Source organism: Streptopelia decaocto, assembly GCF_964273445.1.
Source record: "Streptopelia decaocto genome assembly, chromosome: 3".
Lineage (NCBI taxonomy): Eukaryota > Metazoa > Chordata > Aves > Columbiformes > Columbidae > Streptopelia > Streptopelia decaocto.
In genome coordinates this window covers 25,514,799-25,538,213 of record NC_138656.1, presented here as the reverse complement: position 1 = coordinate 25,538,213, position 23,415 = coordinate 25,514,799, and the positions used below count along the sequence as shown (strand labels likewise).

Sequence of the window (23,415 nt, the reverse complement as noted above, 5' to 3'; positions counted from 1 at the left end):
ACTTTAATTAATTTTAAAATAGGAAGGTAAGCAATGGGGGAAAGTGGGAAAATGTAATATGAAACTTGAATGGATAGACTAGAATTGAGTCCCAGAGAATGAAAATGGAACAATGTGTGAAGTACAAGGTATAGGATATTTGAATAACCATTTTAATAGAAATATTTTAATACAGTGAATAATTTTAAAGTTTTCTATTTGAACAGCAGTGTTTGTAAGGAATCCATCTTGTATTGCAATGCAATTCTCCACATTATTTCCTCTGTTGCTATAGAAACTAATTCTAGTGCAGCTGTGATCGCTTATCAAAATTCTAATGTTTCAATACCCATTTCTTATTTTGAGTTATTTAAATAGCCTTGTCTTACTTTGAATCGAACTGCACATTTCTTCACTACTGAATTGTTGACTGGTCAAAATGTTAATGCAAAGTGATAGCAAATGTTGTATTTTTTTTTCTTTTTGCCATCTAAGCTATCATACTTATTGTTAAAGTTTTAATAACAAGCAAATTAAGGCTTTTTCACTTAATAAATTGTAAAGGTCAATATTTTGCTGTCTAACATCAGCCTTTTGTAATGGATATTACTTCCTTAGTGTAATCTTAATCATATTTAGTATTTCATAAACCTTAAATTGTTCCGCTTACTCGTACATGGCCATAGGGTGTGTGTATGTATATGTGTGTGTTTACATATGTGTGTTGATGTGTATGGGTAAACTATTGTTAGGATTTTTTTAACTTACATTCATTTTACAGAAGTAAGAATTTCAGTGATACTACATTGTCTAAAAGTAGTCATCTGCAAGGTATACTGCAGTAGAATGTCACCAGTTGACAAAGTATTCTGAATTTCTTTTGCTCCTTGTATTATTTGTTTATTCAGGGTTGGTTTTGGGGATTGGTTTTTGTGGTGGTTTGGTTTTTTGTTGTGGTGCTTTAGTTTTTGTTTTGGGGTTTGTTTTGTTTGTTTGTAAACAATGGAAGTACTATGCCAGCAGGTGTATGTATTAAATGCAAGATGCAGCAATATAACTAGCATATGAAGAGGAGCTACCTGTGAATTGCCAAACTGCTGTATTATAGAAGGAGCTTTATAGGTATTTGAGATACCTGTATTTGAAATTATTCCCATACTTGATTATTACAGTATAGAATTGAGGTTTTCAATATATATTGTAGAATCAATGAATAATAGGTGAAAATGACCCATGGAGGTCATCTAGTCTGATCGCCTGATTGATAAAGAGCCAGCTTCAGAGTTAGACCAGGTTGCTCAGGGCCCTCATCAGGAGAGCTTTTTAAACCTTCAAGGCTGTCAATTACACAGCTTCTTTGGGTAACCTCATCCAGTCTATACCCACTCTGACTTCAAACTTTTTTCTTATATTTAATCAGATTTTCCTTTGTTGCAACATGCTCGTATATCAGTTAAATATCAGGTTTATATATAGCTTAATGTAGTAGTTTAAACAATGCTGAGATTTGAAACAATTAGCATTCTGGTTGTGAAACACATTGAACATAATTCTGCTGAGTATGTTTTCAATTCTAATGGTAAGATCTAAGAAGTTTGCTTGTACCAAATGATGTGAAAGGGTGGGATGGTAACAGGTCTGGAGATACATGTTGTGTACTTTCTGATGTTGTAGCAAAACTACTGGAATGTTCCCGTAGTACTTTTCAAGATAATCACTGACTTTCTAATGAGTGTACATTAATTTCATGTAGAGTGAAATAAATCATTTTCAATTTTGAAATTATCATACAAACATTTTGCAGCTGTGGCTGTCAGACTGATTACTAATTAACTGCTGTGCACCACCTTTAAGTCTCTTATTCAACAAGCAGCATCAAACAGTAATTTCAAATTAGGTATAACATTTTTGCTGCGTAAGAAAGGTCCACAAGAGACAAATTTTGACAGATATGCATGTTTTTACTCTGTCTCAACAGCTAATAAGTTTAATATTGTAGGTATAACATCATGTTCATGGCAACGCAGTTGACCAGAGGGTGTTTTGGGAAGTTACATGCATTGAGAACAGTGTGCAGCACTCTGACCCTTGATTGTTCAGCACTGTTACTACTTTGAGGGATGGCAGGGAAGAACAGTTCCTCTCTTGCTGTCTACTGAGGGCTGAAACATCATTCTGTAGACCTTACGAGCCCTCTATGCAATATGCAGCTTGGCCACTGATCCTCCTGAGCTCTTGCCTAGCTCTTACAATTGCTGCCATGGCTGAACTAAAATACCTTCACCGGCCAGACTCATAATTCATTGAGTCCTGTCCAAGTGCAGAAAATTACCTGTTTTGTGAGTTATATGACGACTATGGAAACATAGGAACAACTACATGGTATGTTACATATAAGCCTGGTAAAGCGGCTGTCTGTGACAGTGGGAGGTCTCAGAAGTGCAAGAAATTTAGGTTCTAGTAATTGTGTTTCTTTATTCCCAGAGAAACTTGTTTGAGGCCGTACTGGAGTGGGTGGAACAGACTGACATCTTCCTTGCTGCTTAATCCCTGCCTTTTCTGTGAATTTATAGCCCTGTTACTGGGTGTGTGAAGGAAAGATACCTCAGTTTTAAAGCATATCCCATGCTTGCGACTTCACAGTGTCTATTTTGCCTTTCTTTTTCTGGTCATTTGGCCCAAAAAGTGGTACTAGTGCCAGCTTCAGAGTTAGACCAGGTTGCTCAGGGCCCTCATCAGGAGAGCTTTTTAAACCTTCAAGGCTGTTGATTATACAGCATCTTTTGGTAATCTCATCCATTCCTAAGCATATTTTCTACAGGCACTAATATCTGAAAGGTTTTAGGGGAGTTCTTGAGCATATGTAGACAGTTTGCTTCTGTTGTTTACCTATTAGGTATTCCTGTAAACTGAGATTGTCCTTGGTTTTTCTGGGTTCTAGCTGCATTTTATTTGGTAAAGTTCTGAGAGCTGTTTCAAAAGCAAAAAACCCTGTATTTTCTAGAATCCTTTTTACAGAAATCCTCTAATATACTACAGGAAATAAGTCCATTTTAGTAAAGCAAGTCACTGAGCCAGTGTGTCAAGGAAAGAAGGGGAAAAAATTCCCATATAGATAAGAGAAGTCAAGGTCCTTTGGAGTCTCAGGATCTGAATAAATAATTACCCTTGTCTCCCACTCAAAAGGAAAAATAATAATAGGTATAAAATATAAATATAAAACAAATGCTTATTCTGGAAAATGTCGTGCCTCTCCTGGATATTAGCTGTATCTCTAGGTTGTGCAGATTTTCACCTACAAATGTGGATATTCCCACCCATCAAACATCACTGATTTCTCTTTTATCTCTTTGCTCTGTTGACATTGCTTTTTTCTCAGATCTGAACCATTTTTTTCCATGTCATGTGTTGTTTTATTTTCCCCATTCCTTCACCTTTCTTCCTCTGTCATTTTTGTTTTGTTATTTTAGCTGTTTGTAATTTTTCATTCCTGTTTGCATCTTGTCTGTTCTTTATTCCTATCTTTGCTCTTTTTCTCATTTTTTCTATACAGATCTGCTAAACTTCTCTCCCTTTCTTTCTTTCCTTTGTTCATTTACCAACAACCTGTCACTGTTTTCTGAATCATTGTGCCTACTTTCTCCTTCTGCCTTTTTTTTTCTTTTTCCATTTACTTTTTCCCCCACCCTAATATTGTATTTTTTTTGTTTTCTCTTCCTTCTCTTCCACTACAGAGCTGATGATAATGGAAAATTCTGTGGGGGTATATCTCTTAAGAAGCTAGTGACTTGGAGGTTTCCATGTTGGTGGTGGTTCACAATTCAGGTGAATTTTAGATTAATAATAATTTACAAGGCTTGAAGTAAAAATTAAAACCAAAACTAAAACAAACTGGAAGAAATTGCTAGGGCTCAAGTCTTAAAGACGTGGTTTCAGTTCCACACTTCATTGAAAGCTTTCTGTGATTATGAGCACTTCTGAGCTAGATTCACAGCAATCTTTATTACCTCTTATTTAAACCTGTACTTTAGTTCCTTGTCTGTAACGCGCCAAACTTGTTAACTTCTACTATTACAGTGGTACTATTAGTCACCATAATATATATTTCACTTATATATATATATATATATATAAATCTATATACACACATTTATGAGGTACCCAAATTGAGATCATATGGATACCTTAAGTAGATGGGCAGAGAATTTAACGTGTGCCCTACTGAAAGGTTTCATACAGAACCATTGTAATGCTGCTTTGTGTTAGTGACTCACCCCAACAGAGTATCCTTTGCGCTCAAAATTGCTATGAAAATAAGACAAAGGAATCAAAGCAAGCTTTGTGTTCCTATTCTGGAATCAGTTCTTGATTGAAAATATCTTTCTTGCACCAGTTAGGATAGTAATAAACAGCTAAAAAAATAGGGAAGTTCACACTTTTTTAAATCACAAAATCCAGCTAGCAAGGTTATTTTTAAGAAACCATGCAGTTATTGCTTTTTAAGTTCCGGAAAGAGTTCTCACTAAATGAAGTAGTTGTATCTTATTTAAGATAAAAGTATGGAAAAAAGAATGATGGAATTCTTGTTAAGGAACACACAGGTTCAGTATATAGTGCCAAATGGATCTTTTTATATAATTAAATAAGTATTGAGATCTTAAAGGGTGTTTCTGTATCACTTAGAGAACTTCGTATTCTTCCTTTTTTTTGTCAAAAACAAACACAAAAAACAAATGTGCCTGAAACAAACTGCAATAATATTAAAAGGATACACATAACACATCAATCTTGCTTTCTAATCGTGCTTTCTTTCCTCATTTGAGACCAAATAGAATGAGGGCAGGAACACTACAGGAATATTAGTTGTGTGTTTCAATGCTGGGAATTGATCTTAGACCTCTGTGGGATCTTTTTCATCTTTTCAGCACTTTGTCCTGCTGCTCGACTCTTGTACTTAATACTACAGCTGTAGTAGCGTTAGTCTGGACTGGAATTTAAAGAGTAAATTATATTCAAATGAAGTATAGAAGTGACAAGAAAATATTTTCTAAGTACACATCCAGCTGCTGTGGTCCAGAGGTCTGAGGGGATGCTGGTGTGGGCACACTGGTCAGAAATTGGAATTTTCAGGGGCCTAAGATGGTTTGCAGTGGGTGGAGTTTTCAAAGCTTTTAGCTGTTAAGCTCTGAATTTCTGTTAAGCATCTGTCAATACTGGTGAAATGGGTGAATTTTCACAGAGATTATAATAGGCATTTCCTTGTCACCAAGACAGTCGTAAGATTTTAAAGCTGGTTGTCAGTCACCTTCAGCATGCAGGACTTCTAGTGTATTTTAGAAGACAGGAAAAAAAATGAATTAATTTAAATTATTATCTTTTTGGAAGTGGTATTTTTTTAAACAATTTTGATAACTTGGAAAGAATGAACAGTGAACAGTGTTGCAATGGGATACCTATTTATTTATGGAGTTAGCCAACATAGTGATCTAAAAGGTAGCGTAAAGGAAAGTCGACTGCTTATAAAAACAGTAAAATTGAAACCAGCATCTAAATGGAACAGAAAATAAGTTTTCCTACTTAATAAGTTGAATGAAAGTGCTTAGTACAAATGCTTTACCTAAGGAAACATAATTACGAAAGGGAAGGCAAACAATTTTACAATTTCACTTCTTAAGAGATTACTGCTTCCAAAAATCTTTAGAGCTGGATGTAGTCTCAGAAAATACAAGGTTTTGAAGTCTCCTTTTAAAAGTTGGGTTTTTTTTTTTTTTTAAGTTCCAGGAAGCTTGATTTATTGATATTTGCATCAAAAAAGAGATTAAGATATTGAACCAATAGCAGTATTAATATGTATTTTGGACAGCCAGAAAGAATAAATACAGAACCAGGTAGAAGAAGTCATTCCTATTCAAATTAACAGAGATACTGTATAAGGAATCAGAGAGTGATACTTAAATTGAAAGAAAATTAATTCAAGAGATGCTAATGTATAATTTTCATTGAAGACGACCAAAATATTTGGGAAGGAAACAAAAGAATGTCTTTGACAGTTAGTTCACTATAATGCTTTAATAATGTATTTGTAGCTTAAATGTTCTAATTTGGGCTAATTTTGGAAAGAGAAAGCTTGAAATTTTTCACCACTGCAATGCTTTTCTGTAAAACAGAACATAAATTCTTACAGATCAGAAGTGCTCTAATAAGTGCAGAAAAGAGCACATTTCTTTTGTCAGCAAACAAAACCAAGTTGTAATTCTGCAGGCTCATAATATAAACAGAAAAAGAATAATTTTAAAAATGACTATGCAAGTATCAATAACTTCAATGGAGTTTAGACCTTTCCCAAGGAAGGAAATAGAAGCTTTAAGGAGCGGACATAAATATAATTCAATAATTTTGGGTAGTATTACTGGGGGGGGAGGGGGGAAAGGGAAAAAAATAACCTTTTTTACTACACGAATGCCCAGTAGAATGAACCTTAGAAGCTGAAGAATATTCAGTGCTAAGAACTTCATGTGACATCAGATGCAAATGGCACCAATAGTGTTTTGACTTCTGTAGGTTTGAGGTTACGCTCACAGTGTATGGAATTTTCTAAACACTAGGAAACTAAGGAGAACTATTTTTTTACTGAAAACCAAACAAAAACCAGCAAACAAACAAAAGCAGATATTACTTTTCTTGTTTACTGGTGAATTGCTTAATGGAGAAGATAGTTCAGCTGTGAATAAAAGACTAAAATGTCCCAATTGCAAAAAGAAAGCTCATAAAAGATTTTTTTTTTTCCTATTGGCATAATGACTCCATATGACTCCTATATTCAACTTTTTTCATTAAGCCAGACTTGTGCCATAAATCTTTTGGAAAATAAATAGAATAATGCTGAGATAATTCATTTTATTAAGAAATAAAATGTTTTGCTTTGTTTTTCCTCACAAAGATGCATGTAAGCTTTTCATTTTGAAGGAAGGAGAACCCCAAGGTTTCATTCAATATTAAATGTTCATATTTTATACTCGTAATGTGGGGTAATTCAGTCAACATAATATTTTTGGATGGTAGAAAAGTTCAAACATGAAAATTCCATTTGGACTGTCTGTGCTGCATATCAGAAGTCTCTAAGGGTATTTAATCATTCAGAGTAAGAAAAGTTTCTTTAATTTTTAAACATGTATTTCATTTTATGTTTTATTTAAATTGTCTTAACATTTACACAGAACTCCTTGAAGGCTTGAAAACTTGAATTTTATGTTAGTTTAAAAAAAAAAGTAATTGTGAAGCATAGTGTGTGTGGAGATATGTTAGGGGAAGATAAGTTACTGTTTGAGTATGAAGATATTCTAATAATTACAAAATACGACTTGCAAAAATTATTAATTTATATAGTAATTATTTGTTTTAAAAGAACTGGAAAGCAGATCTCCAAAGAAGTTTTGTGGTAATGCTATCTCACACAATAGTATGAATATTTAAAGAAGTAATATATATGGGAGACTCCAAGTGGCAAAAGAGTAGTTAATTGCAGCTTATAAGGTAGGGGAAATAAACCCACAAGGATAGTTTCTTTTCCCAAATGTTAAGAGATGGATGTTCTTGGAATTACTCAGGAAGTATGGGCTAAAGAAAGCTAGGTTTGTGCTGCTGCTACCAACCTTTGGGAAAATTAAGATAGCAAAGTCTAAACATTGTGAACGTGGAAAGGAACATCACCAGCTTCATGGTGTCGTACAGCCGAGCATGGTCCACATGGGCCCAGGGCAGAGAGGACAAGGGGGGAACACGTGAAGTAGAAAGTTCAAATAGTGACTAAAAACCTAAATAAAAAGCATTTCTTATAGTAAGCTCATGTATATTTAAATTGTGATTCCAACCAGAAAACTTACTGGAAAAGTTTGTGTATTGCCTCGTAGTTGTCAGTTATATGTTGCAGGGATGCTCATTTTGGGCTTGGTTTACTGGCAGTCCCTTGAGGTCGATGACAAGATATGTGTCATGTCCCTTCGGCTTTCAGCCAGTCCCCTAAACAGGGACTTATGACAACAAACAAAACTTCATTGTTTAACAAATGGTACTAAAAAGAAGTAGTTTATTTACTTCTGGCTTAAATGTCCTAATGACAACATACGGGCTGTAATTTCTGGATGTACCAGCAAAAAGCTGATCTGCTTGTGTTTGTCAGGTATTTCACTTATAGTTCTGGTTTCTTAAGCTGTTGAGCAAAGACTTTACGATTATCACTATATGAGTGATTTTTTTTCAGCCCACTAAAGAAGGATGAAAATTTTAATCAAAGCAGTTAACCCTTAAAAGCTTGATTATTCAAAATAACCTATTGACAGCAATGCCCAGTATTCTTGATTTAGATCTTACTTGATGTTTGTTACTAAACAACTTAGTTTCACTTGTGTTATGAGAATGAATAGTTATTTCACATAGTTTGGGTGGGAAACCAGATGTGGGATCTTTCTTTTTGTCTTTCCTCTGTTCTGCCATTTCTGGCTGGTATGAACCTCAGGCTAAAGCTGATTTGGTTTCTTAGTGATTATTCCTTTCTTCCAGGTTTGGGATATATGTTGGCTGTTTTTCACCCTGTCTAGTCCAAACTGGTACGGTAATTTAATAATTTAATTGAGGGAACCAGCAAAATTTATTTTGTATCTGTTTTGAGAGCAGAAAGTTTCTTGGGAAACAGACATAGATATGATGCAACAATTAATTTTAGATTTTTCACCATAACCATTTGCCTGTTAAGAGTAACTCTTTAACAGATGCTATTAGCCACATTCACTGGTCTTTGGGAGGTATTCTTTGGCTTGGTCACAGTATTCAAGGTTCAAGGTATGTTACAGACAGTGGTTCTACATATGAATATGCCAACACTTCAGAACATGCATTACTTTCAGCTCCAAACATTTTTCTCCAATAAAATCAGTGATAGGGCACTATACATTAGCAGTGCTTTTTTATTTTAAACTTGGATACCTATGCAAAATTTTCTTGACAGATTAATTGTTGAAGTTAGCTGTTGCTTCTGTGTAATTTTTAAGGAAAATACCCAGTATCAGACATTCGGTGTTACTGTATTCCCTTCTGTCTGTTGTATCATTTGTCTTTGATATCATCAGTCTTCAGAATGTCTTAATGTAATTCAAATTTGCAGTATCTTCAGAGAGATGTAACATGAAATCATCATTTTATTGCGTTTTATTGCATCATTTGCTGTGGGGAGGGGGAGACATTTTCGCTTTGAAAATTAATGTGAAAATTGTGATATATTTTTATGTAGAGAAATCTTTTGTTCAAAACCAGTTTATACTCATTTAGATATAGATGTCCTTAGATTTTTAAACCTGGGCATTTGTTTTAAGAATTTAAATCCTATTTCTGTTTGGTAAACTAAACCTTCAAAACTAAATAGTTAAAACCTGTCCCAATGTTTCAGCTTTTTCTGAGATTTTTGAATCACAGCTGGTTAAAAGGAATTTTCTTCACTTCTTCCTCGCCTACATTAAAAGTACCTTTTCTGTCACACAGCCTGTGCAGTTTTCCCATAGGGACATATAATGGAGTTCATCAAAGTGAAAAAAGTGAGTCACACAGTCGTTTATTTACTCATGTAAGACAATAATGGTGTTGATAGTTACCCGGACATGCTTTCATTTTGTTAGATTGTGGAAAAGCTGGGAGCTTAAAAGTCTTTGTAGAATTGACTACAAGTGAAAAGAAAGAAATTAAGTCATAGCTACATGGTGGTTACTGCCTCATTTAATCCTGTTTTTTGCCTTTTAGCAGCAATGAGCAGAATTGTTGTTGTTCTAAATTTGCTAGAATATTTAATTATATAAATTATGAAAAGGATGTCCCATTTTTGTGGTATAGAGTCAAAAGTTGATTTTATGATGATTAAAATATCAGTTTAGATTCTAAAATTACTTCTATCGCGTTTCATGGGCACAAGTTATCTAATTATTCTTTTTTAAGTGCTTTCCCGTATCTCTTCTCTGTTTTGCAAATAAAGTTTTCTCACTATTCCTACATGGTGATTTCAAGATTCTGCCGGTCCCACTTAACTTTGTTGCAGATGTGAGGTTTTATGATTATCTGCTAGACTAATGACTACGTTTCGAGTGTAGGATTCCTTGCCTGCCCTGTTTTCCTTTCCAGCCGTGTGAGACTGGGGTTTCAGGAGTTAGTGGCACGGGGCTGGCGAACTGAGAGCAGAAAACCTTTTGCAGGGGCGCTGTAACAGTAATTTGGAATCACACTGAGTGGTAGGCTGGCTCTGATGGGTTTATCAGAGAATAGAGGATTCCTGACTGTGGTATCATCCGGTAGGAGTGTTTTAATTACTCATTTGCCTTAGCTAAAGCTAAGAGGAGATCCATTGGGAACCCAGTGAAATAGAGGAGGGCATTCATTCCCCAGTTACCTCGGGGCTTGTAGTTATCTGTGCTCCATAACGAGCTGTCCTCTCCCTGTCCTGTTGCCCAGCTCTGGCGATCTGCAATGCATTGGCTCCCTTCTAACCCATGGGTCTGGCTTTGGTTCCCATGGACAGTGTGCACCAAAACCATGGTGGTGTGGGCTTACATCAAGTCCCAAATGCTGTGAAAAGTTCCAGCTTGTGAAAGTCTTATACGACCCAGGCTTCTAAAGGAAAGGAGAACAAAAGAGAACCTTTCCCTAAGACTATTTGTTTCCCAAGAGAGACATATTACTGTGTTTTCAGACTTGTTCCAAAACGGGTAACTCTTACACATTCTCGCTTTGTTTATGTGATATGTCGAATGACTGGTAATTACCTCCGAAGCAGTTAAAAGGTTGATATACTTGGTGAGAATTTAGGACACAGGCAGGAAAAATTTATATAGAAAAAAATGATGATGTAACTAAAATGTACCACCTTTGTCATGTGGGAAAGAAGATCAGTTTCTTTCTTAGATGAATCTGAAATCAAAGCTTGCGTTATCCTAATGTTAATGCTTTTGTTAACTTCCTTTTTTGGTAGATTTTTCTGAGAGTGGAAGTGGTATGTCTGGCAGCAGAAAACACAGTTGCTTTGAAATTTTTTTGTATTAGTTAATTCTATGAGTGAGGGTCATCAAAATCTTCATTAAAACCTCTAGAGAAGGTGTAAACAAAATGTGATACAGGTTTTTACTTCTCTTTGGTATTCCTTTCATTTCAGCTACTGCACACCTTGCTGTCTTTTCCTACTTCTAGTCAACTGTGCAATGCTGCATCATAAAATATGACATCAAAAATTGAAATGTAATTATTTGGAATTAACTTTCTATATCCACAGCCATGCATCAGGTTTATTTTCTGTGGAGATGTATAACCACGTTTCTATCTATCTAGTGTGCGAAGCAAAGGTGATCAGCATCAAGTATTCATCCCAAGCACAAGATTGCTCATGATTCTTTTTCCACTGTCTGTAGTGACTGGATCTAGTGTCTAACTTGTAGACACTGAATACATACCCTTTAGCTGTCCTTAACAAGTAAAAAAGAATCTGAGGCAGTGCCTCACTTGTTAAATTCGCTGGTGAGCAGAGTTCACTTGTGTGAAAAGGCGTGTGTCTGCCTTTATTAGTACCTTGTCTTCGGAGTTTAATATCTCCCTGGGTGAGCAACTGCGTGGGAGGTAATCAAAGGTTTGAAATCATGGCTTTAGGGAGTGCATTTTGTTTCCTTAATTGGTCTACATTCCCCCTGCACAGAATCTGACTTAAGATATCCAAAGGTTTTTGCAAGGTAAGCATCCCTGAAATTCAAGCCTAAAATTTTTGTTGTGTTGTATTTGTGCTATATTTGTTTAGGTACAGTTTATGCAATCCATTGTGACTATATACTTAATACTTATCTAAATCTCTTTAATCTGAGAGATCATTCATTTTCATTTTTCAACATATTTTTCAGTACTATTTGTTATCTAATTTGAAATGCAAAGTAAAAAAATATATCTATCGATTTTTAAATACTCTATCCAGGTATTTAGACTTACCATTTTCCACAGAACTGTTTCAATAGTAAATAATCAGAAAGTAAGTAAAGAATTTTCACTTATTCTCAGCAAACTGCATTCAGAGGATGAGAAGAACACCTCCGCTAGATGAACTGCAGCCGCCTCCGTACCAGGATGATAGTGGTTCTCCTCATCTTTCATGTACACCTTCTGAAGTCGGAGACAGCAAATGTGAATTTTCCCACTGTAGCAACAGTCCGAGATGTTCATATAAGTGCCCAAGTGAGGGAAGCACAGGACACGAAATAGAAAGCTTCCATAACAAAGGATACGAAGAGGATGTACCGAGTGATAGCACAGCTGTCCTTAGTCCAGAGGTAAATGAAAACCGTTGCGTGTTCTGAAGCATCATGCAGTGCAACCTTTGGAGAGCTTTTTTTATCTCAATGTCAATGCACAGTTGCATGAACACTAATATTGCAGCCTATTTTAAAAAGCAATTAGTTTGTCAGAAAATACTACAATGGAATTTCTGATTATTCTTTATAGTTCTCTTTATGGCATCTTAACTTTAGAACAAGCTCCCAGTAAGAGAGAATTATTTTTTTAAATCAGTCAGAAAAGTTCACTATACGGACGGTAGTCAAAATTACTTTTTTTCCCCACATAATTTTTCAAACAACACAAATTAAAAAAAAAAAGCTGTTAACACTTTTTGAACTGAACACCCCATAATGAAAAATGTGGTTTATGAAAAAAAATCATCACACATTTTTAAATTGTTGATGGTAGTATAGAGATTTGGTCCACTTAACTTTCCTTTTTTCTGCCATGAACTGTAATATCTATTTGTTTGTACTGTGAAGATTTCTGACACATATTTCCTTGAAATGTCTTTAACAACCAGTTACTGCACTGACATCTGTGGGTGACTCTATATTAGTGATGTCATGTGCAGAAGAGGCTGTTTTTGGTACAGATTTGTCTTTTGTCTGTACCTGAAGTTTTGAAGTGCATATTAGGGCTCAGTCCTGATGTGCCAGCAGCTGTTTCTGTCTTAGCAGACCTTTTGGTAAGTCAGTGTTGCATACCTGGCGTGTTGGTGCAACATCTGGAAGGCCCAGCTGCAAGGTCCTCCTGACTGTATGAACTTCATAGCTGGTAAAGACACAGTGTGTACGTATGTTCCTTGAGCCCTAACAAATTGCAGCAAATCTAATCCTAGTTCTTCCTGGTTTGTGTCATGGCGGTCATTAATGTAAGCATACTCAATAAGAACTGAGAATACTGCCAACTTTTTTTATAACCACTCAACAAATTGAATAGTGAAGCTTTCAGAGGAATGAATTCCCATAGCTATATAGCAACCGGTTTAAAATAAGAATATAATTTTTTTGTTTAAATCCAAAAGGCTTTATTGTGACATCTATTCATTTATGTGAATAAGCATATCTTTGATAATAGGAAAATACACAGGCAATATGTTTGTTTTATATACTTGGAATAACTTATTATATGAACAGTAGGTTGACCAGTACTTGTAAATATTTTGTGTTTCAGTATCACTACCAAACTAGCTGTTGTAACAATATATGGGATCAATATTTTGTTCAAAATTTGAAGTGACAATAAGCAATCTTAAATTTAAGTTTAAAATACAGTTTTAAGACTAATGCCATTTACAGAAAGATCAAAAGGTGTGTTTTAAACAGATGCATCTCACACAATCCCAGTAAAATTACATTAATAAAACCATGATAATTTTTGGCACTTTATAGAACCCTTGTGGGCTGCAACAAGAGCTGCATGTGCAAGTAGGGGTTTTAATTCCTGTATTCCTTGCTGGCATCTCACTGTGCTCTCAGTCACTATCCGGCTCTTAAAGCACGGTAATATGTTAACTTAAAAACGATGTATACTCACACTGAAGTAAGGTAGTTCTATCTTGTAACAAATGGATACGCATTTTAACATAGGGGCACAGAAAAATAGGTCATTATAAGGGCCTAATTTAGTCTGAGCTTTGTCTGGTCAGCTTCTGGCTTTTGGTGGTATTGACCAGGTAAAGTCTTTTGATTTCTTCTTCATTGCTTGTCAGCCGTCTCCTTGGGCTTTTGGTGTTTAATTACCTTGTTTATGAAATGAACAAAAAGATCGTAGTCCTGTCGTATTGCTTAGAGAAAGCCATATATTTCCACGCTAGGTTTAATAATGGAATGCAATAAATAAATAAATAAAAAGCTTTTTTTCTTCTTCTTCTTCAGGATATGTCAGCTCGAGGATCATCTTCACAGCTTCCTAAACCTTTTGATCCTGAGCCAGTAGCTAAATATGGCACACTGGATGTGACTTTTGACTATGACTCACAGGAACAGAAGCTTTTGGTGACAGTGACAGCTGTCACAGACATTCCCACATACAGCAGGGCAGGTGGAAGCTCGTGGCAAGTACACCTAGTTCTTCTCCCTATAAAGAAGCAGAGAGCAAAAACCAGCATCCAGCGGGGACCGTGCCCTGTTTTCACTGAGACATTCAAATTTAATCACGTTGAGTCTGAGATGATTGGGAATTATGCAGTTCGCTTCAGACTGTACAGCGTACGTCGCATGAAAAAAGAGAGGATTGTGGGAGAAAAGATTTTTTACTTAACAAAATTGAATCTTCAAGGGAAGATGTCAGTGCCAGTGATACTGGAACCTTCTTACAGTCCGTCTGTGAGTATTAAATGAGGCAGAATAAGAATGCCGTGATACGCAGTGTCCTGAATTTTGTAAGAATAGTGTGTATATTTATAGAGTCATCACATCCGCTCGATTTTTTTTTTCAACAGTCATAGCACCGTACTAACACAACAATAATTTCCTTAGAGCTGCTGTAAGTACACTCACTTTCCACCTGCAAAATCTGCACATATTTTTTTCTTTTCAATTACTTAGAGATTTCCAGTCTGTAAATAGGGATATAGTGTTGAATGTTATGTACACATGCAAATACATAGATATGTATTTAATAGCATAATCTTTACTCTGTTACCCACACCATTTAAATGTGGGTTTTTTTTAAAAAAAAAAAGGAGGGGAAAACAAAACTATACTGGTGAGCGCCCTCCATGTGTTGCAGTTAAATCTTGGTTGGAATAGGTATTTTCCTTTCAAGGAAGAAAGATAGGAAAGAGGAATTTTGAGAGCACAAAGCCATTTTTAATAACTTCAGATTAGAACCTTGTAAATAATTGATGTCTTGTTCAGTCTGAAGTGAAAGACTGTGAAAAGTAGTTCAAACTGAACAGAATTTTTGTTTGCTGGAAAAACCAAAACCAAAACAAACATAGCCACACAACACTTCCTATCGGATTAATACTATTTTTTGTCCTCCAAAGTAATATAACTTTTCTATTTTTGATAAAGCAAAGTGACAGTAATTAAGAGTTAACTTAGGTGTTACTATCAAAAAACACAGGAGATCACTATATGGGCAGTGATCAGCATCTACTTTTTTTGTATTTGTTAGTATTTGTAAGTATTCTTTTAGTTAGCTTTGTAAGTATTCTTAGTTAGTTAGTATTGTAAGTATGCTTTTGTCTAGAAAGCAAATGGGATGTTGTGGTCAGGGCTTCCTAGACTAGAGTGCTTGAATGTTTATTGCATAAGAGCTGCATACATGCTAAGCAATTGATTTTCAAGGGAAAGAGAAAGCGATATAGCATTTGTATTTGGACATTGAAGGGTTTTGTGTGTGTTTTTTGAACTATCAATAAAAAAGGAGGAGAAGAGAAAGAAAGGAAAATATTTTTTTTGGATGAACCAGTGCAGTTAGTTTGTTTTGCATCTTCCAAAAATCTTTGGATCAATTGAAATGGCATTTCTATTGAACACAAGTATCATGAAAGACAGGCAAAACAACATGCTGTTGTATTTAATGAATAAAAATATATTAATTAGAATTAGTAAAAGCTGAGACTGAAATTTAGATCTGATTGAGGATCAACTGACAATAGAATGGTTTTTCTATGATTTCTTAAGAAGTACAAATCAGTCTAGTCCAAGGATGAAGTGGTTCACCTCCCTAGTATGAACTTTGCTAATGTGGAGTTTGCTAGTTTCACGGCTAGGAAAAAAATGCACCATGAAACAAAGCTTTGAATATTCTAAGTGTACTTGCTAAATTTGAGTGCATTTTTGATAGATTCTTGCGTAAAATTTACCCAAGTTAGTGAAACAGGCCAATGAATGGGCCAGGCTTTTGATTGGTTCTTATATCCCATATATGCATTGGTTATTCTTGTGTGTTTTCTTGAGCTTTTGTGGCAGGGAGAGTAAAATTCCAGAAGGCACCAAAGATAAGAAGTTTGTTATATATATTTTATGACGGTAAGGGATGCCATGTCTGAATTTTTCTCTCCTTGTTTTTTTGGTGGGAAGGAACAAGAATAAGGAATATTGGTAGGCAGTGAAAGGATCTTCCAGAGCTTGTTGCTGTAATGGGGTTTAGGCAGATTTATTATATCTTAGCCCTACCTGTTGCTGGAAAGGAACCTTCGCAGTTTCTAACTTGAATGAGGATCTGTGGTTTTCTGGAACTATGTAAATCAGTCTTTAAACGGTTGGAAAGTCATTCACCTCTGAGTTTATAGGTGTTTTTCTATTATTGTTTATAGCCTATATAATATTTTTTCTGCGAGCAGATTTACTACAGGATGAAATGTGTTGAAATTTGTTGCATTTTTAGGATATCTGACTGAAAGTGGGGGCCATCCTGGGTCACTTGAGTTCAAGCCCTTGTTATTGCAAACAGCCAGGTCATCCTGATAGCAAAACTGTGAATTTTTGTCTGAAAATATCAGGTTGTTTCAGTTCCAACCTGAATTTCTTCATGACCAATTTATTACCATTTGTTCTTATGCCAGCAGGGTGCTTGAGCTTAATTAATTCTTACCCTTCTCAGGTGTTTGCCTCTGGGTCTATTTATACACATTGGTTGTACTCATTCTCAACTGTCCTTTTCCTACAATAAACTAACAGCAATATTTATGTCCAACTAATGATAAATGCCAGGCAGGAGTTATTTAATAGGAGAAGGTAAGTGGTATTTAAATTTGTAGAGATCCAGCTGTTCAGAGATATTTCTAATTACAAAATCCATTATGAGGTAACTTGTGAATTAAAATTGCCTTGTTCAGTTGCAGAGTGCTTTGTTGCTGAGAGGTGTTTATTTTTGACAGCCTTTTCACAAAGATATTTCTTGGACACATTACAGTTGTCCTATTTTTTTCCACTGCTTCTCATTATATGGATTTTATATATTAAATATACCCTCTGTCACTGAAACTTTCTAATCCATTGAAACATCTCTGCTAATCTCATCTGCAGAAATGTATTTTATTTGCTTCTGTCTGTGCCAGATATTTTATTAATGTATTAGCTAATCATCTGCCTTCTGATTGTATAAGAACAGTAAGTATCCTGTGAAGTTTAGTGGTTTTTCAGTTATACCTTAAAGCTATTCACAAGGGAATCTGGTTAAAGGTAGACCAACAAGTTCAGTGCCTTTCAAACATAGTCCTCACATGAGTAGGGCCTGCAACTCTCTGCTTATTGTTAAAATGTGGACAAGTGCATGTTATGGTGAGTACATGAGACTATTAATAGTATGTTCCTTAAATAGGTTTCAAAGCTACACATTGCTTCAAATTTACAAATATATTCACAAACTGTCTCACTCAAGATTTCACCATGTTCCTCACCTTCCTACGTTGCGTATAATGTCTTCTATGAGGAGCTCTTATCACCAGTCCTATTGCTGATGGCCTTTAACAGTCCTGCATTGGTGCAGTTCTCCTACAAAACAGGGAATTTCTCCTCGGCCCCCTTGTTTCTCACACGCTTCCTTCCGAGTTCAGCGTGCGCTTGAGTGAGGAGGAAGCAACAGAACCAATATGGGCTTGCCAAAGTGCCGGTGTCACTGGCATCTGAGACAGTGTCCCTTTCAGATTTGATGGAAGTTGGCCGTTGCATCAGAAGTCAACAACAGGGGTATACGTTGTGGTTTTGTCTGAGTATAGTTTTCTTAGGAAGACTTTTGTTGATGCTTTAGAGAAATTTTCCTTTTAGTACAATTGTAGACAAATTTTTGTTCACCCCCTTTGGAGTTTAGAATCTATTGTGATGCAGTTTATTTTTCTTCAGGAAGTCCCCCTGGACCTGGTTTTAGTTGCTCTTCATTCTTCTCACCCAGAGAAATTTTCCTGACAGTGAACAACAGCCTCCAGTATGATGTGATTATAAAAGCATACAAGCGGTTTGTTAAGTGAAATCTGTTTGGAAAATATCAAAAAAACAAGTCTAATCCTCTTCACCACCCCATAGGTTGCTTTTGGTGTAGAATAACAACAGTTGGGGTTTTATTTTTTCAATTGATTTGGAAGTGAAATTTGAACGACCAAAACGTATACCTATTCCTGCTAAGCAACTCTAGTAGTTGTTTATTATGTATTGTCAGTAACAAGATGTTTACTGTGGAGAGTTACATTTATTTGTCTTTCTTTCTATAGTATTCTCCATTTGTAACCTACTAAACTTCCAGATATGGTCCCCGTAACAAGGAGTGGAGGGTGTAGGCAATTGTATGTGCAAAAACAATTATTTTGTGTATCTTTAATATTAATATCCAGAGTATCTGAGAGTTACTTTATTCACAGTTTTTTTGAGTAAAGGCATTCATGCATGCAATGAATAAAAATGCTTGCTCCTGCACATACATGCACACCTCCCTCCACTTCGTGGGCAGTGGTTAATTATCTAGTATATGTTAGTTTATGCATTGTACTTAAGGCATTCTTTGTAATGGATGTTTATCAGTTTATAAACTTCTCAGAAAAGAAGCTTTCAGACTGGCATTTCTTTCTTGGGAGCTCTTGCCCATTATAGAGTCAAGCCGTCAGGTTTTGTGCAAATTCTTATACCTTACATGTATTGGTGACTTTACTATGGTGTTCGTGTGGCATGGTCTATTCAGTATTATATTTGGAAAGCTAAATACTAACAATCATGTGTATAAACATATCTTAAATAAATAGCTACCAGTATGGTACTTTAAAACAGCTAACAAAAAAATGACTAAGACGTGTCTAGCGGGAAAAAAAAAAAAGACTAAAAATATTTTGCTCATTTTTTAATATAACTGGAATTACACCTAAAAGGATCAGTTCCTGTGTGATGGTACATAAATGCTTTCAGTTAGCTTGTAAAAATTATGTCCATGAAAGCAAGGGGCAATTATCTTTAAACATTGAGCACAGTCTTATCTCAGGAATAGCTTGCTGAGTTCAGTTGAGTTAGTGCTGTAAAACATGGAAGATCAGAATTAGTCCTTTGACACAATAAGAAAGATGACTCTTGCAAGTTTTTTTAATAAAATTATTAGGTGATTGGAAAATGGTGATCATGTTAGTGAGGCTGCAGGAGAACTTGGCAGTACTTGGCAAATGAAGTAGACTGCCCGTGTCTGGCTGGTTGTGCAGGATTTCACGGCCGTATTGGCAGGCATGAGGTGTTGTCTTCCCAGTGCCACGGCGGCCTCAACCTGTGTGCCTTCATGTGGTGTTCCCCAAGGGCTGCTCCTGGCAGCTGGGAAGATAAGCACTAACCCGTGGTGCTCTCTGCTCAGGTCTTCATCAGGATGTTGGGAAGGGAACCCAAAGACAACTGCGACTATTGTGTTCTAAAGCCAGTGGTGTGCCTGCACTTTCTGACAGACTCAGGTTTCAAGAACTCAAATAGCATCTGACTAGATGATAAGGACCCACTAGATAAGTTCAGTTGTCACAGTTAAAAATGAATTGACTTTCCAAATCAGTGCTATTTGCTCTTGGTTTATGTAAATACATCTGATAATTCATGGAAAATCCTTGCATATGATTAGTCTATTCATTCAAGAGGCCCTGGACCAGCCTTGAGACTAGGAGACTGTTTCAGTCCCATATAGAATAACCTTGATGCTTGGTAGAACACTCCTATGTAGTTTTCAATATTTTTTTTTCTACAGTTGGAACTTGTCTCAGGTAACTGCAGCCATTCTATCATCTCTGGAGTGAAATGGTTGACCATTTTCAATGTATGCTCCTTGCTTTTGATAATAGATTACTGTCATGGAGGGTAATACAGTTATTTCTGTCAAAGACTGAACAAGCCTCTCAAGCGAGCTATCCAAAAATGCTAGAATGTTTCCTCAACTTGTACAGAAATTCATATCCAGTTATTTCAGTCAATCCAGAGTAAGAGGCAGTAGTCCTTGCGAGTTGCTTTAAACTCCATAACTAAATTCAGTACTTCAGCCCTTTCATGGGTTATTCGCTATCTCTGCTGTTATCAAGAGAAGGATCTTTGTCCTCAGAATACTCTGCCTCACACCATTGTAGTTGTGGGCCACAATGTGTTTGTAGAAAAGCAAGTCCAAGATCAGCTCAGGAAGCTTTCCACAAAGCGACACTTCAGGATTTGTCATTCTGGCATGTCTAGGTTTGTGATTCCTGTTCTGTCAGTAATTTAAAGAGTATAAAGCTTTTTGAGATGAAAAACTCTAATTCTCTGGAAGCAAGCTTCTGCCTTCTTAGGAGGTGCTGAGAGCCCTTAGTTGAATCTTGTACATCCATCACATTTCTCAATTAATTTTCATTTCTAGCCTTTATTGCTGGACTTTTTTGTAAGATACCAGAAGAATAATTTTATTCCAGTTGTTGCTGACAGTTATAATGGAGCTAATAATAATGCTATCAGGGTGGTACTTATATACCATTTCTGGGATATCCTGACCAGTTTGTACAGTCAAAGCATTCTGGATGTGGATGCCACTACCATGGCAGAGTTCGCGAAGTCCACCTGGCCTTCAAGTTTTGAGAGGTTTATAAAAAAGAAATATGCCAGCATAACACTAGGACTTTCTTCAACATGTTAGCAAAAACAGAACTTGAATTTAACACTAACTTTCAACTACCTCGCTGATATCCAAATGGGAGGCAAGCTCCTACCCTGAATGTAGGATACTGGGAGAATTATTTGAAGTCAGCAATGTAAAGAATTTCATCTGTTCGTCAAAATCATCAGTTGGTCATGTAGCCAGAATAAAGATGATTGTCTCTCTATCTTAGTATTTGTGCAGTGAGTAAAACAAGAAGTAAAAGCTGGTATCTTTTGATTTTAATCAATGAGAAAAAAAAAAAAGTTACTTACGCAGTTTGTTCCCCACAATCTTTGATATCTGGGTCAGCAGATAATGGAAGCTATGTTTCAGACATGGTATTACTATTTTGAGTGTATGATGATGCTTTTCAGTCTCTAAAATGCCACAGTCAAATGACAGGCTGTGAATGACTGGTCTAGATTAAATCAGAGTAATCCTTTAAGCAATACTCTTATTCCCTCAGAAAGCCAGTCCATCAGTGACAAACATATTGTCTAGAATTGTATGTCTAGTTTTGATAATGATTTAAAAAAAAATGGAAAAAAGCTCATCAATATATAAAGCTAGAAAGATGATAATTTCATCAGATGTCTGTGAGGTTGTCAGACTATCATTGTCTGTGGCATAAGTATGATCTCCCAACCTGGATTGCAACTTCAAAGAGCAGTGATACAACTCTTATAACTTGAATTCTTTTGTGTTTGCATGTGTGCACACACACAAACATCTTCTCTCTTTTATTATCTTTCAAGGAAGCAAGAAAAAAGAAAAACACAGAAACAGTTCCATTTGCAGGTTTGAGCACCCTTCACCAAAAGCGCATGTGCTGTTTTCCTCCAGTTTATTTCCAATGGGGAAAACCCAAATCAGAGGTGTTGCACAGATGAATTTACCTCGTCTGCAAATTTATAACTTACACATTTGTGGAACTTTGGATTTTCATTTTTTGGTTTACTTACTCGGTGATTCTTCTATTCCTGGTCTTTGTAGGTGTTCTTCATTTCAGACTTGAGGATCTCCGGGTAATCACTACTTTTGTAAATTCAAGCCACCTGTATTTGGTATCAGAGAAACACTTCTGTTCTTGGTTTGCCTTTAGCAAGGGATCCTTTCAGCCTTAGTGAGCTAGCCTCTTGTCAGGCTTGGTCTTCACGTCTGACCTTGAGCTGCCTCTTTCACAGTCCCTGTCTTTCTGTTGGGCTTACTCACCTGTCTGCTGGCCCAGGAGAATCCAGCTTATCTCCACCTCCTGCCCTTCGCTGTGGTGTGTATGATAGCTCTAAGAACTGAGGCAGATCCCTTCAAACTGCAAATGCCTGATGATCCTTACATCATGAGATTAAGCATGGCCTGAACAAATCAAAAGGGGTACCACTAGCAGATTAAATCAGAGCTGGGTGAACTGTTAATTGCAAATAGTTTAACTGACAAATGCTCTGTAAGCACACCTTTAATGTTATGGATTTTTTAATTGTGAAAAATAATTGTTTGAATGCTTATGCAATCAACTACTAGTCCAGAGATTGACTACTCCTAAATTACACTTACTTTTGATCACTGAATCCTTTTCCTCTTTTCTCAGTTTGAAAGAGTGTAACCAAGAGAGAAAAGAGAAAAATGAAGTTGTTTGCCATTGATCTCCACAGCGAGCACAGAGAGTAACTCTAAACGACAATACTCTGTCCAGATAAAGAAGTCTGTGGTCTTAGAATCTCTTCCACAGTGACATCTCGGTGTTTTTGACAGGGAGTGGAGCGAGGGGCAGGTGTGGGTGAGCTGGGTAGGAGCTGTTAGCGTAGCTCTATCAGGGGTGCCTCTAAAACCTCTGCATTTCGTGTCAGATGTTCTTAACTAAATCACTTGCACAAACATCTAACAGCTTTTAGTGCTTGACTGTTTCTTTGTGCTACATGTCTTATCTCAGAAAACAGAATTCAATAATAAAAGGCCTCTTGCCTCTTTTCCTCCCCTCACCCCTGCCTGTATAAAAAGCTTGTAGACTTTAGCAATGTAAAAACAGGGCGCTTTTGTAAATGCTGTGAATTCCATTGTACATTCATGTCCAATTGCCTCCACTGCCGCTCGGGTTTACTGTGCAAATTTCAGTCCCATTAAGTCTAGGGAACAACTAGGTGACCTTTCGTCATGTGGCAAGGAAGCCAAAAGTGTAATTTAAATGCAGACAAATAGAAATTATAGAAAACTTAAGACGTTTCCCATTCTGTAGAGAACTGTTCTGCAGACCTGATCGTTTTAAAAATTTTTAGACATAAAGTACTCATAGCAAATTCTCATGAAATATGAAAAGCAACACAGAAATCTCACTGTGAACTTGTTCAAAATCTTTCACAAAAGTGGAATTTTTTTTGCCTTTATTAAGAATGTGTGCATTTTATTTTGTCATTTTCATTTGATGGCTAAATTATGGTATCCTAAAGTTTGAAAACAAGCCTTATTTTAATAATACAGTATTTTTCTTTTTAGAAAACCCACAAAGGTTTTAATTTTGAT

The 23,415-nt window shown here is 36.1% G+C and overlaps 1 protein-coding gene across 1 annotated transcript in view; it reads left to right on the top strand.

Moving 5' to 3' along the window:
• The window catches only part of SYT14 (synaptotagmin 14), a 57,367-nt gene that overhangs the window by 20,193 nt on the left and 13,759 nt on the right, over positions 1-23,415 (top strand). The window contains exons 3-4 of the mRNA XM_082047991.1: positions 12,055-12,323; positions 14,211-14,660. Of these exons, the coding sequence (XP_081904117.1) occupies positions 12,055-12,323; positions 14,211-14,660 (719 nt within the window). The remainder of the gene's footprint in view (positions 1-12,054; positions 12,324-14,210; positions 14,661-23,415) is intronic.